This window comes from Theropithecus gelada, chromosome 16 (genome assembly GCF_003255815.1).
Source record: "Theropithecus gelada isolate Dixy chromosome 16, Tgel_1.0, whole genome shotgun sequence".
Lineage (NCBI taxonomy): Eukaryota > Metazoa > Chordata > Mammalia > Primates > Cercopithecidae > Theropithecus > Theropithecus gelada.
The window spans coordinates 28,294,409-28,311,028 of NC_037684.1; the positions used below are offsets into that span (position 1 = coordinate 28,294,409).

Consider the following 16,620-nt stretch of genomic DNA (forward strand, 5'->3'; position numbering starts at 1 on the left):
AATTTTTGTACCTTTTTTTTAAATTAGAGGTGGGGTTTCATCATGTTGCCCGGGCTGATCTCGAACTCCTGGTATCAAGCGTTCTGCCTTCCTCAGCCTCCCAGAGTGCTGGGATTACAAATGTGAGCTACTGTGCCCAGCCAAGATACCGTTTTATTACTAAAAACAGTTTTGTCTGTTAAGCTGAGTAGTCTCTTCACGTACTATTTAGGTAACAACTATTTATCAGGCACATGCCTATAATCCCAGCCCTTTGCTGAGGCTGGAGCATTACTTGAGCCCAGGAGTTTGAAGCTGCAGTGAGCTGTGATTCCACCACTGCACTTTAACCTGGGTGACACAGTGAGACCCTGTCTCTTTAAAAAAAAAAAAAAAAAATTGAACATGGCCCAGATACCAAAAGCTGCACTTCCAAGCCACTGAATTGTAAATCTGGTTGGAAAGATACTATGCAGAATACTGGGAGTTATGAAAAGCAGTGTGGGAGAGTAGAAAGAGCAGACATGTGCCTTGCCTGTTTTTATTTGATCTGCGACCTTAAACAGATCAAATAAAATGACAAATGAGAGTCCCAGTTTTCTCATTTGTGAAATGGGGATAATACTACATTCTTTGCAGGTGTGGCTATAAGACTTTTTAAAGATTTAATACACCTGGCCGGGCGCGGTGGCTCAAGCCTGTAATCCCAGCACTTTGGGAGGCCGAGATGGGCGGATCACGAGGTCAGGAGATCGAGACCATGCTGGCTAACACGGTGAAACCCCGTCTCTACTAAAAAATACAAAAAATTAGCCGGGCGAGGTGGTGGGCGCCTGTAGTCCCAGCTACTTGGGAGGCTGAGGCAGGAGAATGGCGTGAACCCAGGCGGCGGAGCTTGCAGTGAGCTGAGATCCGGCCACTGCACTCCAGCCTGGGCGACAGAGTGAGACTCCGTCTCAAAAAAAAAAAAAAAAAAAAAAAAAAGATTTAATACACCTAAAATGCCTGGAACATAATAGATACCCAATAAATGGTAGCTGCTATTATTGTTAGTTAATACAGAGCATAGGAGTAAGACAACTTAAACACATTAGACTCTATTGTATTCCAGTTATATTGCCATGTCTTCACACATGCTTTTGACGTTACCTTCTACTTGGTGGCAAATTTTCATCTTTTAAGAGTGAATTTGATTTTTGGAAATGACCAAAAAGCAGATTCAGACACAGGTATGAATATTTTCTTTTTTTTTTTTTGAGGCAGAGTTTTGCTCTTGTTGCCCAGGATGGAGTGTAATGGCACAATCTCGGCTCACTGCAACCTCCGCCTCCTAGGTTCAAGCAGTTCTCCTGCCTCAGCCTCCCGAGTAGCTGGGATTACAGGCATGCGCCACCACTCCCGGCTAATTTTTGTATTTTTAGTAGAGACTGGGTTTCTCCATGTTGATTAGGCTGGTCTTGAACTCCCAACCTCAGGTGATCCTCCCGCCTCGACCTCCCAAAGTGCTGGGATTACAGGTGTGAGCCACCACACCCGGCATAGGTATGAATATTTTCATTGGTGGTGGGACGACCTCAGAAATGAAATGTGACCATCATATAATAGTGTTTATAGCTCTGTCTGGTAAACTTGCTTTGGAGGCAGTTCCAAAAGAGGTGTTTGCAATGTTTGAGCAATGAGACTGTTACTGGACATTTGTTTTTGTTTGTTTGTTTGTTTGTTTTTGAGGCGGAGTCTCCCTCTGTCGCCCAGGCTGGAGTGCAGTGGCCGGATCTCAGCTCACTGCAAGCTCCGCCTCCCAGGTTTACGCCATTCTCCTGCCTCAGCCTCCCAAGTAGCTGGGACTACAGGCGCCCGCCACCTCGCCCGGATAGATTTTTGTATTTTTTAGTAGAGACAGGGTTTCACCGTGTTAGCCAGGATGGTCTTGATCTCCTGACCTTGTGATCCGCCCATCTCGGCCTCCCAAAGTGCTGGGATTACAGGCTTGAGCCACCGCGCCCGGCCTGTTACTGGACATTTGTAACTTCCCACAATGAATCTGCTGTATATATTTTGAAAGTCGCTCATTGATATTAGAGTAAGTGACATAGCCTGTATATGCTGTGGGAGAGCAGAGGTGGAGGGACTCAGAAGAAAATGGATTGCTTTGGGAAAGCCTTGAGAAGATGGGACTTGGATTGAACCTTGAAGGATAGGGAGGATTTGGTAGTAAGGGAAGGGGGGATATCAGAATATTGTGAGGGTAGTCACAAGAGCAAAGCATGTAATTCAGTTTATTCAGCAGACATTGATTGAACACCTGCTGTGTGCTGTACTCGAGAACCCACAAGGAGGAACTGCTCTGACATCAAGGGGTACACAGTATACTGGGGGAAGAGTACACAGAAGAAATAATTATAACAGTCTATTCAAGTGGTAGGTACGCACAAGCTGCAGTGGAAGTGCAGAAGAGGGCTCCTGACCTAGCCTAGCAATAAGAAGGGAAGAGGAGAAGCCAAACTCAGGCTGAGAGGCATGGTAGGTTACTATGTAAGCAAAGGCTTTGAGACTTTATTTATTTATTTACTTATGTATTTGAGATGGAGTCTCGCTCTGTTGCCCAGGCTGGAGTGCAGTGGCACAATCTGGGCTCACTGCAGCCTCCACCTCCCAGGTTCAAGTGATTCTTATGCCTCAGCCTCCTGAGAAGCTGGGACTACAGACACATGCCACCGCACTGGGCTAATTTTTTGTATTTTTAGTAGAGATGGGGTTTCATCATGTTGCCCAGGCTGGTCTCGAACTGCTGAGCTCAGACAATTCCTCCCATCTTGGCCTCCCAGAGTGCTAGGATTATAGACGTGAGCCATCATACCCAGCCACGGTTTCAGACTTTATGATTTAGGCAGTGCAAAGGCTTTGAAAAAATTGGATCAAGTTTTTAGGGAGATTAGTGAGTTGGTGTTATGCAAAATGAATTTGGAGGGGTAATAGACGAAGCAAGGAGAACATTTGGAAGGCTTTTGCAGTGGAACAGGCTAAATATAAGGAAGACTTGAATTAGAATTGTGGAGGAAGGCATGGAAAAGCATAAAAAAAATCAAGAACAGATAGAGTTCTTGACTGACTGGTACGAAATGTAAAAAGGTGATACATTTATTCTGAATATTGGTATCTGGAAGAATGGTGATATTATTCAAGTAATAAGGACAAAGGGGGACCAGGCACTGTGAGCGTGTTATTCTTTTAGCTCATGTGTTTCAAGTCATTCTACCGCTTGCCATCTCCACATCCAAACCTAACTACTTTGGATTTGAATTGCAGCTCCTCCACCCCCACCACCCGTGATCCGAAATGGTGCCCGGGATGCTCCCCCTCCCCCACCACCATACCGAATGCATGGGTCAGAACCCCCGAGCCGAGGAAAGCCCCCACCTCCACCCTCAAGGACGCCAGCTGGGCCACCCCCTCCTCCTCCGCCACCCCTGAGGAATGGCCACAGAGATTCTATCACCACTGTCCGGTCTTTCTTGGGTGAGTAGCTAGCTATCTGTAGTCTCATGGTTCCTGCGGTGACTTCACCCACTCCACTGCCATGGCTGCCAGATGGCCACCGTAGAGCGGGAATGGCCACATGGGATCCTTTGTTCACAATAGTTCTCCTCCTGACTTTATCCTCAGACTTACGGGCTGTGTTCATTGACTTCCTTATCTTGATGTGAATTCTAAGCATGGATGCTTTGGAATAGATTGAAGTAAGATCAGCAAGTATTATGCTAGCTTAACTCTAAAGCCACTCCAAAGATCAGTTTCTGTAGCTCGCTTTTAGGTCAGAGACTCTGTATCTTCTTTAGGATTATTCAGACAGCACTTACGTATTCTCCTAGGAAGGAGTGTTCCTTTCTAGCTCTTCAAAAACAAAACATTTGATTGTTCTTGGAATTACTTTTTTAAATTATTTTTTATAGAGACCGGGTCTCTGTTGCCCAGGCTGCTGTCAAACTCCTGGGCTCAAGCAGTCCTCCAACCTCGGCCTCCCAAAGTGCTGGGATTACACATGTGAGCCGTCACACCCAGCCTCACAGCCCCTCCTTGGAATTCTTGGGGGAAAAAAAAAAAAAAAAGTCCCATGGCACATTGCCTGGAAAGAAACAAGAAGAAAGAATAACAAAAAATATTACAGAAAAAAGGATTGGGTGCGGTGGCTCATGCCTGTAATCCCAGCACTTTGGGAGGCCAAGGTGGGAGGATTGCTTTGAGCCCAGGAACTCAAGACCAGCCTGGGCAACATGGTGAAACTTCATCTCTCTGAAAAATACAAAAATTAGCTGGGTGTGGTGGCACATGCCTGTGGTCCGAGCTACTCAGGAGGATTGCCTAAGTCCAGGGAGATTGAGGCTGCAGCAAGCCATGATCGCACCACTGCACCCCAGCCTGGGCAACAGAGCGAGACTCTGTCTCAAAAAAAAAAAAAAAATCAGCTGGGTGTGGTGGCTTATACCTGTAATCCCAGCACATTGGGAGGCCGAGGCAGGCAGATCACCTGAGGTCAGGAGTTTGAGACCAGCCTGGCCAACATAGTGAAACCCCATCTCTACTAAAAATATAAAAAATTAGCGTGGCATGCCCCCGTAATCCCAGCTACTCAGAAGGCTGAGGTAGGAGAATCGCTTGAACCCAGGAGGTGGAGGTTGCAGTGAGCCAAGATCGTGCCACTGCACTCCAACCTGGTGACAGAGCAAGACTCTGTCTCAAAAAAAAAAAAAAAAAAACGAAACCCAAAACATACACATTAATCCAAAGCCACTAACTAGCAGTGTTATTTTGAGGAAGTCACGTTACTCCTTGGGGCCTCACTTCCCTTATTTTGTAAAATTAGGTTGACTAGATGAGAAGTGTATCAGATTAACTTTTCCAAGATTATAAATGTTGGGGGGCTCTACCTAAGAGATTCCAATTCCTTGGTTCTGGGATGTAACCCTAAGTAAAGGTTGTCCAGAGGCTATTGTTAGACCCCTCTGTTGAGGACCCCTGGAAAAAATCTCTGTAAGGTCCCTTGCAGGCCTAACACTCTAGATTCTTTTTTTTTTTTCTTTTTCTTTGAGATAGCGTCTTGCTTTGTCATCCAGGCTGGAGTGCGGTAGCACAATCACGGCTCACCGCAGCCTCGACCTCCCAAGCTCAAGCAATCCTCCCATCTCTCAGCCTTCCAAGTATCTAGGACCAGAGGCGTGCATCACCATGCTTGGCTAATTTTGTATTTTTTTTGTAGGGATGAGGTTTTGCCATGTTGCCCAGACTGGTCTCGAACTCCTGGGCTCAAGCTACCTGCCCACCTCGGCCTCCCAAAGTGCTGGGATTACAGGCATGAGCCACCATGCCCAGCTTCTAGATTCTTTAATGGTTGCTGTCTTTACCCCCTGTCCTCCATGTTCTGTTCTATTCCTATTAGGCATGCCAGGGTTTTTGCTTTTAAAGATATATCCTTATTGTAGAAACCTTTGGGATGTGATCAAGCCACACTTACAGAAAATTTGAGCCTTCTTATCGAGGGGCTGTAGAAAATAGGAGTAGAAGCCATGTTGGCTGTCCCAACTATGTAAGTGAAGGTAACGTGGGCTGAAAGGGAATTATCTGCTCATATCTCTCACTAGCCATAGACAAATATTCCCATTTTAAATTAATTTCTACTGATTTCTGGATTTAGATCAGTTGTTTTGCCATGGCGACAGTCCCTAAGATGTTATTAAAACACAGAATCGGCTGGGCCTGGTGGCTCACACCTGTAATCCCAGCACTTTGGGAGGCCGAGGAAGGTGGATCACCTGGGGTCAGGAGTTCAAGGCTAGCCTGGCCAATATGGTGAAACCCTGTCTCTACTAAAATTACAAAAATTAGCCAGGTGTGGTGGTGCACGCCTGTAATCCCAGGGATGCTGAGCAGGAGAATTGCTTGAACCTGGGAGGCGGAGGTTGCAGTGAGCCAAGATCACGCCACCGCACCCCAGCCTGGGCAACAGAGTGAGACTCCATCTCAAAAAAAAAATTTCTTTCTGCTTATTCAGACAGAATTATATTTCTTCCTGCTACCATGCAAACAACTGGGCTCCTGTTCTGTTCTGTGTCTGACTTGATGGAAAGGTTTAAAGAATCGGCTCAGGCTAGGCACGGTGGCTCACACCTGTAATCCCAGCACTTTGGGAGGTCAGGTGGGCAGATTGAGCTCAGGAGTTCGAGACTAGCCTGGGCAATATGGCGAAACCCCATCTCTACTAAAAATACAAAAAACTAGCTGGGCGAGGTGGTGGGCACCACTGCACTCCAGTCTGGGTGACAGAGTGAGAGTGTTAAAAAAATATATATATATATATAAAATGAGCTCAAAGATGCACTACTTAGTACAGAGAGGTTTCGAATATATGCTCTGTGCATGCAAGGCGCGTGGGGTGATGCTGCTGCTGTTCTCAGGGTTGTTAGTTTGGTGGTGCAGTAGGTCCTCACGGTACCTCAGAGTGCCTGAGAGATTAGTAAGTGGGGAGGGTTGAAGTGGTCAGAGGCCTTGGGAGCACAAGCAAGGATGATAGGAATTAATACTCTGTTCTTTTTGCAGATGATTTTGAGTCAAAGTATTCCTTCCATCCAGTAGAAGACTTTCCTGCTCCAGAAGAATATAAACACTTTCAGAGGATATATCCCAGCAAAACAAACCGAGGTGAGAATAATAAAAAAGTTTTTCCATAATTGCATAAAATGTAGAATTTGTGTGTTTTCTTAAGTTACAGTTTGCTTCTCGCTGGACGCAGTGGCTCACACCTATAATCCCAGCACTTTGGGAGGCCGAGGTGGACGGATCACAAGATCAGGAATTTGAGACCAGCCTGACCAACATAGTGAAATCCTGTCTCTACTAAAAATACAAAATTAGTCTGGGCGCGGTGGCTCACGCCTGTAATCCCAGCACTGTGGGAGGCTGAGGCAGGCGGATCATGAGGTCAGGAGATCAAGACCATCCTGGCTAACACAGTGAAACCCCATCTCTACTAAAAATACAAAAAATTAGCCAGGTGTGGTGGCAGGTGCCTGTAGTCTCAGCTACTCAGGAGGCCAAGGCAGGAAAACTGTTTAAACCCAGGAGGCGGAGGTTGCAGTGAGCCAAGATCACGCTACTGTACTCTAGCCTGGGCGACAGAGGGAGACTCCGTCTCAAAAAAAAAAAAAAAAAAAAATTGCTTCTTGTCATCTTCATTGACTTTTTTTTTTTGAGATGGAGTCTCCCTCTCATCGCCCAGGCTGGAGTACAGTTCTTGGCTCAACCCAACCTCTGCCTCCCAGGTTCAAGTGATTCTCCTACCTAAGCCTCCCAAGTAGCTAGGATTATAGGCATGTGCCACCATGCCTGGATTATTTTTGTAATTTTAGTAGAGACTGGGTTTTGCCTTGTTGGCCAGGCTGGTCTCAAACTCCTGACCTCAGGTGATCCACCTGCCTCGGCCTCCCAAAGTGCTGGTATTACAGGCGTGAGCCACTGTACCTGGCCTCTCATCTTCATTTTCTTAAGCAAAACAACAATAAAACTTAGTCCCCAGATTTTAAAGATTAGCTTAAAGAACCTGTCTCTCATTTTAGAAATGTGTGGGTTGTTCCGATTCTGGTGGGTGACCTGTATGTGTGTGGTTTTTATTTTGTTTTTTTTCAGCTGCCCGTGGAGCCCCACCTCTGCCACCCATTCTCAGGTGAAGCCTGGCTTGGTCCTGTTCCTCAGGAAAAGGATGGACCTTCTCTTCTTCTCAGATGGTCCCTTCCATTCCCCTGAAACCCGCATGAGAGCTCCTAACATGTTTCTCCAATGCAACCAACCCCTAGACTCCAAGTGTCCTCCCAGCTCACCTCCATCTATGCATCTCGTCTCTGGATTTGGTGATCAGACTCTTTATATTGACAGTAGGATCTCAAACCCTGCATCCATCCTTCCTCCAGCAAGCCCTGCTAGCCACATGAGGAACAAGTTTCTGTGTCTCTTGCCTTCCTCTTGGGGAAAGGTGCCTTGTTGTGATGAATTAACTCACTGTTGGGGCAGGGTGGGGAATGGTACTCCTTCCTTCTCCTGTCCACGGTAGGGGAAGCTTGGCAGGTATATTATATTTCATCATTTAGGAGGCTGACATGACCAGGACTTATGGGTGGGAGGGGAGCATTTTTAGTGAAGCAAGAAAGGAGTTTGCCAAGAGGTGATCTGTTTTAAAGGTCATATTTGGAGAAAGGGCAAGGAATTGGGTCTGCTTTATTTTAGGGGTATTTTGTTTTTGTTCTTACCTGCTGCCCGCCCCCACCACCCCAGGGATAAATTGGATATAAACACTAAATACTAATCAGTTGAACTTAACATTTAATAAAAAGAGAGAGTGAAATAAACTGAGGACCATTTTAGAACTAGTCAGTTCTCTGCAGCAAAGGGATCAGGAGCCATTTGAACCCTCTGGGACCCCTCACCCCACTGCTTCACGGTGCTAGGCTGAGGGATGTTTTTCCTCCCCCTTACCACCCATGCCCTCGAAGGAAATGTCACTTTTTGTGGAGGGCATCATTCATTCCTGATTCACAAACCCCAAAAACCTCTGGTGGGAGAGAGGAAGATAGGGCATGGGCCTAGGCCTTAACCTCAATCTTGAGTCTGCCTCAGTCTCTTCTGACTGGCCCTGAAGTTGTCAGTGGCTCTTTCTGTCCTTCAGCCCCTGGAAGGTGCTCCAGGATAACAAAGAAGGGCAGGTTGAAGCCCCTCATGGAAGGAGCTGGCTTTGTGGCGCTGCGTGTACTGAAGTTCACAGCCCACCTGACTGAGCAGACTCTTCCTGTTCCTTTCTCTACCACCCTTGCCTTCCCAGGACTGCACAATTTAACACAGCAGAGTACAGAAGGGTGAAGAAGTGAGCAGAGGCTTATGAGGATATTCAAATACTCCTCTATGCCAGGAAGCACAAAGACTTTGTTGAGTTTTGCCTCAGTTCAGTAGATCTTCCTTGGCAGCCAGCCATAGGTTGTTTCTTTGTCTTCCAGATCCTAAAGAGCACAGAGAAAAATGGAGGTCCCCAGTCTAGGTAGGAACTGTCGTTGGCTGATTGGATGAGGACTTCTTTTTTTCCAACAGCAGGATGGGGCTTCTGGGCTCGACACACCAGATACTTTGGTTTTCTACAACTGTTGCTACGTGTAGAGGCTGTTCAGAGCGTGGCATGAGAGCAAGGAGACCATGGCTACTCTTTGAAATGGATGGGGAAAATTAGCTTAAAAATTTAATCACACACATCACAGGCTTAAACTGTCTTAGGGACCTTTCCAGTTGATTGGATCACAGGCTAGAGATCTGTGCATGGTGCCAGGTGAAACCCAAGTCTCCCCAGTGCTAGGTGAGGGGAGGGCTCAGCAGGGGTAATGTGTATGGGGTCTGCTGTCCTTTGCCATCCCCTAGACCACATTAACTCTGGGACAGACCATGATTAGGTCTGTCACCAAACTTTTCCCAATAATTTTTTATATATCATTCCTCTTTCTAATCTGTTAGCATGTATCTCCCAGAAGTATCCCTAGCATCCTGAAGTAAACAGAACTGCCGGACCTGGTGGCTTACGCCTGTAATCTCAGCAATCTGGGAGGCCAAGGCGGGTGGATCACCTGAGGTCAGAAGTTCGAGACCAGCCTGTCCAACATGGCGAAACTCCATCTCTACTAAAAATACAAAAATTAGCTGGGAATGATGGCACGTGCCTGTAGTCCCAGCTACTGGGGAGGCTGAGGCATGAGAATCGCTTGAACCCAGGAGGCGGAGGTTGCAGTGAGTGGAGATGGCGCCACTGCGCTCCAGCCTGGGTGACAGAGTGAAACTCCGTCTCAAAAAACAAACAAACAAAAAAACAGAACTGAGAGAGGGGATGCTAGTGGAGGGAAAAGGAGAGAGTATAAGAATTCATACTGCAGCAGAGTTCCAGGGCAGATACTGACAAGTGACTAAACTTTGACTGTGAAGTCTTCCCATTTATTTTTGAAATGGGAGTCGATGCCTTTTGTACATTATCAAAGTGTTTTTTTTTTCCCTCCTTTACTCACACAGAGCATCAAAATATCACGAGTAAAGCCAAACCCCCGCTTTTCACTGGGGCTGATACCTTCCTCCCCATGGCCCGCTGCCCCTCAAATTCCTCAGCACTTGGACTGTGTCACATGGATATTGATTGTGTACTTGTTGTCTCCGCCTCATGCAAAAAGGCCTGGGTCTAGATCTAGTCAGATGGGTTTTTTTCAGAGCATGTTGATGATACAACACCTGTTTCAATGTCTTTGCCTTATACATTATTTGGTCCCGCTGTTAATAATAGATTTATTACTATGTATATTTACTATTGAAGATGGGAATGTGATCTGCATAGTTATCGGTCTATTTTCTATGTTGTAAAAAGCTTCTAATATGGGGTTTAAGGTGGGCTGGCTACAAGAGCACTAAAACTCCTCACCTTTTAAACTGCTCTTTTTATCTGCTTGTGGGAATGTCGTCTCTTCCATGGAAGATTGGGTGGTCTCATGTTGAGGCTGTTGCCCAGTCCCATTAACTCCCTTGTCCCCCCGCAGAAGGAAGAGACATTTCCCAGCTAAGCACCAGGAAGCTGTGTTAAAAGCCCTTGTATGGGTTTGGTTTTGTGATGTTCTTCCCTAATGGGAAAAACTTTATAGTTGTTTCTTACTGCCCTGTGTGGGAAGCAGGGCGGTGGCCTCCAGGTTTTTAAATGAGCTAGATGTCCCTCTTCCCCTTCTCTGGTCACTGAACCTGGACCAAAGCACTTTGATATTCCAGGTGTGATTTTCTCTGTCATGGGGATTTGCTCCAGCTGCAGAGCCCCATCATTTTCACAGCCTAGGCCAACAGAGTGAGAACCTAGGGCTACCCTAGCTGATGGATGTGAGGCTGCTGTCTCCAGGAGCTCATCCCAGCCCTGCTAACTGGCAGCGGCAAGGATACTCGTCACCGGCCATTGCACTGGGGAACTGCCTCACCCCATGGCTTCCCAACTTGAAACCCAGATTTACTTCCAGGGAGAGGTGAGAAAAAAAGTTTAAATAGACTTGCTACAGAGCAACTCAGGGTTGGGGTGTGTTTTAATTCTCCTGATCACTTGAAATAATCTGTAGGCTGAGTGCTTATGGGGGTGGGAGAGAAGGGCGACTCCAGGGTCCTTCCCTTTTATGAAGCTCTGGGGGTGGAGTGTGGGCATCTGAGGCCCTATGATGGCACTACACTGAGCTGTCTATCCTTCTGGAAACCCATCCTGCAATCAACTGCAAATCAAATTCTTTACATTCCAGCTACAGTCTTTTTTTCCCCATTGAATCTCAGTCCCTGGCCATGTGGTCAAGGTGGCTTTCTGTTAAGCTATCCTAATTTTGGGAATGGGAGGGGAGAGAGGAGGGCCATTACAACTCTGCCTTGAAGGCTCATCTCTTCAAAACAAACAAAACTACAACCACCATCAAAACCACATGAAAAAAAAAAAAAAAAGATTAACTGAAGGGAGAGTTTGGTTCCATTCAACTCCACATTCATTGTGCCTTTACTTGTGTTAGATTTCTGTGCTTTCTTCCTCTCCCTCTTTGAAGCAATTAAAATCTTCCTTGATAACTGCTGTTTCTTTCTACTCTTGTTTCTGGCAACTTAGTGGGTTCCTTCTCTAGTTGTCTTAAATCTCATTCCACTGGTGGCAAGAGGGGGCCTAGCCTTCTTTTCTCATGTCTAATCTTTGTCCTTTCTCATGGTGCCCTGCATGGAAGTCACAGTCAACACTGAATAAATGACTAGAATGACATGTGTGCGTGCGTGCGTGCGTGTGTGTGTGCATCTGTCTGTATGTGGATCAATTTCTTTTGGAAAATAATTTATTGTATGATTTATTTTGGAGTTATATTCTGATTACAGTGCTCCCTTTCCCAAATAGCATTGATTTGTTTCCCCCCTCTAAAATGTATAATCTGGTCTCAGGTTGGATTCTTTGGTACATTTCTTTCTTCTGGATGCCGTGCAGTGTAATTAAACCTTGCTTAAAAACAAAAAGTGAAAAATGTGTACTCTTGTGTGGAATACTGCCTCAAGTGGTGGCACAGAGAGGGGAGAAAACCTTTGCCTCATAATTTGGGTAAATGTAGTGGTTTGATTCCAGGTCTTTTGAAAAGGTAGATCTACTGACTTGGGCAGACTCATCTACAGCTTCCTGAGGGTCTTCTCTCCTCCCCTCCAGCTGTATTTTGAAAATTACAGTTCTAGTTGGCCGGGCGTGATGGTCCAGCGCCTGTAATCCCAGCACTTCGGGAGGCCAAGGTGGGTGGATCACTTAAGGTCAGGAGTTCGAGACCAGCTTGGCCAACATGGTGAAACCCCGTCTCTACTGCAAATACAGAAATTAGCCGGTGTTGTAGCGCATGCCTGTAGTCCCAGCTACTCGAGAAGCCGAGGCAGGAGAATCGCTTGAACCCAGGAGGCGGAGGTTGCACTGAGCTAAAATCATGCCACTGCACTCAAAAAAAAAGAAAAAAAAAATTACAGTTCTAGAGTTCTAGTTACCCTTCCTGGGAGATTCTGATAGATCTTATTTTATTATTTTTTATTATTATTTTTTTGAGACAGGATCTTGCTCTGGAGTGCAGTGGTGTGATCATAGCTCACTGCAGCCTCCAACTCCCAAGCTCAAGTGATCCTCCCACCTAAGCCTCCTGTGTAGCTGGGACCACAGGTGTGTAACTGTGCCTGGCTAATTTTGAAAATTTTTTTGTAAAGATGAGGTCTCCCTATGTTGCTCAATCTGGTCTCAAATTCCTGGGCTCAAGTGATCGTCCCATTTCAGCTTCTCAAAGTGCTGGGATTACAGGCATGAGACACCACACCCAACCAGTCCTTGTTTTATATTTCTACTTAACTCCCCTTTGCGCATGATTTCAGGGAACCTAAGAGGCTTCCTGGCCTTGTGACCTTTTCCTTGAATCTCTTACAATTCTTTCTACCTGTGTTACACAGCAGATTCTCAAATTGAGGCTAAAGGAAAGAAGGGTGGGGACAAAGCATACAGAATGTGTGTATCTGTTTTTATATGGGTGTTGGCTGTTTTTCCTCACTGCTTTTTAAGCTGAATCTTGGCTGGTTTTCTTGAACTTTGCCTTTAGGTGTAAAAATTCAACCAGACACTCTCTCCTTACTGTGGTCAGCTGACATCATAACCACTAAGGCTTAATGAGCTTAACTTGCACTTTGATCACTAGCAAAGGTCTTGAAGTTATTTCTCTTCCTGATTCATAATGGGTGTGTGTATGAATCACTCTCACATAATTTAGATATAAAAACCTATGAGGATGAGGGAGGGAGGAGAGAAAAAAAGGATTCCTTTCATTTTCATCTGTACTTCCCAGATGGGCTGAATCCCTGATTATTTGACCCATCATTGTTATTAATATGGTTAATAAACTACTTGTTTATTGATTGAATTGTTCCTCCGATTTGAAATAGCCTGCAAATGGAGTTTGCCTAAATGACCTTCGACTTCCTAACCCTATAATTCATTCTGTCTTATTGTGATAGTATTGCTAGTACGTGTGTGTGTATGTCTACACACACACACAAAAGGATACCAGACAGGTTCTTCCAGTGTGATTTGATTCCTTATCCATGATACTGTGTATGAGTTAGCAGGTGATAAGGACACTAGTTTCCTCCCTCCATTACTGAGGCAGAGCTGCTTGCCATGAATGTGCCTCTTAAGTATTTCCCAACCCAATCTAACCATGAACTGAGTGACCCACTGGAAGGAAGCTGCCTGTCTCCAACTTCCTAGTACTCTGCAAAGAGAGGTAAAGGAACTGTGGAAAATGAACTAGAACTAGAAATATGTTAACCTCAGGATTCTGACTGCCCCAGAGGATAACTGGGGATAAGCTTTGCCTCTGACATCACTGGAGCCCAGTCTGGATCATTTTCACACATAATTGAATTCATTCTCCACTCCTAGGCGTAAGGGTGTGAGACTTAAAGGAGTATATGCTCTCCAGCCACAAGTGTTTATGCAAAGGGTAGATGTCCACTTGGCAAGAATGTCCTTTCCATTCCTTCAGCAAGCACTTATTGTACACTTTACTGTGTACCAGGCGTCTATGAAGATGAAAAGTCTTTTTTTGCCGGGCATGGTGGCTCATACCTGTAATTCTAGCACTTTGGGAGGCTGAGGCAGGTGGATCACCTGAGGTCAGGAGTTCGAGACCAGCCTGACCAATATGGTGAAACCCTGTCTCTACTAAAAATATGGGCACCTGTAATCCCAGCTACTCAGGAGGCTGAGGCAGGAGGGTTGCTTGAACCCCGGGGGCGGGGGGGGGGTAGAGGTTGCAGTGAGCTGAGATTGCGCCACTGCACTCCAGCCTGGGTGACAGAGTGAGACTCCATGTCAAAAAAAAAAGTATTTTTTTTTGTTTTTTCCAGTTTGGAGATGGGGTCTCGCTATGTTGCTCAGGCTGTCCTCAAACTAGGCTCAAGGGATCCTCCCACCTCAGCCTCCTGAGTAGCTGGAATTACAGATGCATGCCACTATGCAAGGCTAAGACATGGTCTTTGACTCCAAGGAACTCATAGTAGACTTCAGGATAACTACCGGGAGAAGCCTATGCAGGGTATTAAAAGGCTTTATGAGAGTTAGCCAGGGAAGATGGAAGGTGAGTGACATTCCAGACACAGGAAACAGCAAAAACAAAGGCAAGAAGCAAGAAGCAAGAAACAATATGATGTGTACCCATCACGTTGCTGGAGGATCGTTATTAGTGCAAAGGAAAAGCTTCAAGTAGATAACTTTTCAGTCCTGACATTCTTTGATTATTTGCCTGCTTCCACGGTGGTCATTTACACCTGTAGGCTTTTCTTGGACCACTGCTATGTTTCCTGGTGTTTTCTTTCTTTTCCTTTTTTTTTTTTTTTTTCTTGAGGCAGAGTCTTGCTCTCTCCCCCAGGCTGGAGTGCAGTGGCGTGGCCTGATCTGCGCTCACTGCAAGCTCCACCTTCCGAGTTCACACCATTCTCCTGCCGCAGCCTCCCAGGTAGCTGGAACTACAGGCGCCCGCCACCACCACGCCCGGCAAATTTTTGTATTTTAGTAGAGACGGGTTTCACTGTGTTAGCCAGGATGGTCTTGATCTCTTGACCTCATGATCCACCTGCCTCGGCCTCCCAAAGTGTGGGGATTACAGGCGTGAGCCACTGCACCCAGCCGTTTCCTGGTGTTTTCATAGGCTCCAATATGCATGCTAAGTACTCATAGCTGCCTCTGCTTTCTCCTTGTAACGGAGGTAGGTTGTTTACCATAACCACCCCTTAAAGCTGGCTGGGCACACGTTACCATTTCAGGTTATTAAGGGCAATTCTTAGATGCCCATGTTATAAAAATATGAACAGTGAAGGTTGCTTCCTGAGTTCTGTTGTCCTACTAAGACATCAGAAATACCATCTAGTCCTTTTAAAAGCTTCCATTGTGGCCAGGAGCGGTGGCTCACACCTGTAATCCCAGCACTGTAGGAGGCTGAGGTGGGCGGATCACGAGGTCAGGAGTTTGAGATCAACCTGGCTACCATAGTGAAACCCCCTCTACTAAAAATACAGAAATTAGCCAGGCGTGGTGGCGCGTGCCTATAGTCCTGGCTATTCAGGAGGGTGAGGCAGGAGAATGGCTTGAACCCAGGAGGTGGAGCACTCCAGCATGAGTGACAGAATGAGATTCTGTCTCAGAAGAAGAAGAAAAAAAGCTTCCATTGTGTGGTAACTTTCTCCATTCCTGACAGGCCATTCTCTTCACTTTTGGAGTTTTCAGCTGCTAAAAAGCCTTCACAAAATGTACTCCACCATCTCTTCCTGTTTAGAATCTGAATCTGTCTAATCATCCTCCTATGATAACGTGGTCAAGAGTTTGATGTTCTGTCAGAGTTCAGAGTTAAAATTCTAGCTTTTCCACTTACTAGTTGTGTGACCTTGGGCAAGTTTTCTCAACTCCCCTCTACTGTAGTTCCCTCATTTTATAAAATGAAATAACACCAGCTTCGTGGGGGTGCTTGTGAAGATTCATAAGCTGATGTAGGTAAAATACTGAGCACAGTCCCTGGCATACACTTAAGCACTCAATATTGGCTCTCTTCATGAACTAGGTACCAATTAACTGATGATCGTAATATTGTTGCTTTCCTCTTTCTAGGCTTTATGGCTCTATTTTATTTGTTACTGAGGGGTAAAAGATAAATGTTTACCATCACCTAGAATTGGGTTCTGGCCTCTAAAGGAGCCTGAGGCTTAGATGAGTTATTGGCTTTGGAAGCTGGCCTCCAAATTACTGCGCTAATTTATATTTTTCATTAAAAACTCAGCTTGCCTCTTCTATATAGCTGTCTTTCCTGGCCCTGAAACCCTAGTGTTTCGCCATAAAGGATTTTAAAATTAAGGGGTCATAATTCTCTCCCCACGATGTGTGGATTAATGGTAAGAAGGTGCACAGAACATAATATTCTTACGTTGAACGAAATAAAAGCAAATATTTGGCTGTTTCTCATCTTTGAAGCATGAATCAAGAGATACTATGATGAAGCATAGTTTTTCTTTATA

The 16,620-nt window shown here is 45.7% G+C and overlaps 1 protein-coding gene across 2 annotated transcripts in view; it reads left to right on the top strand.

Annotated features, from left to right (window-relative positions):
• WIPF2 (WAS/WASL interacting protein family member 2) overlaps nucleotides 1–13,475 on the top strand; it is a 67,964-nt gene extending 54,489 nt beyond the window's left edge. For both annotated transcript variants that reach the window (XM_025363735.1, XM_025363736.1), the window contains exons 6-8: nucleotides 3,286–3,495; nucleotides 6,571–6,672; nucleotides 7,657–13,475. In XM_025363735.1, the coding sequence (XP_025219520.1) occupies nucleotides 3,286–3,495; nucleotides 6,571–6,672; nucleotides 7,657–7,697 (353 nt within the window). In that variant the 3' untranslated portion in view covers nucleotides 7,698–13,475. The remainder of the gene's footprint in view (nucleotides 1–3,285; nucleotides 3,496–6,570; nucleotides 6,673–7,656) is intronic.
• The last annotated feature ends 3,145 nt before the right edge of the window (nucleotides 13,476–16,620 follow it).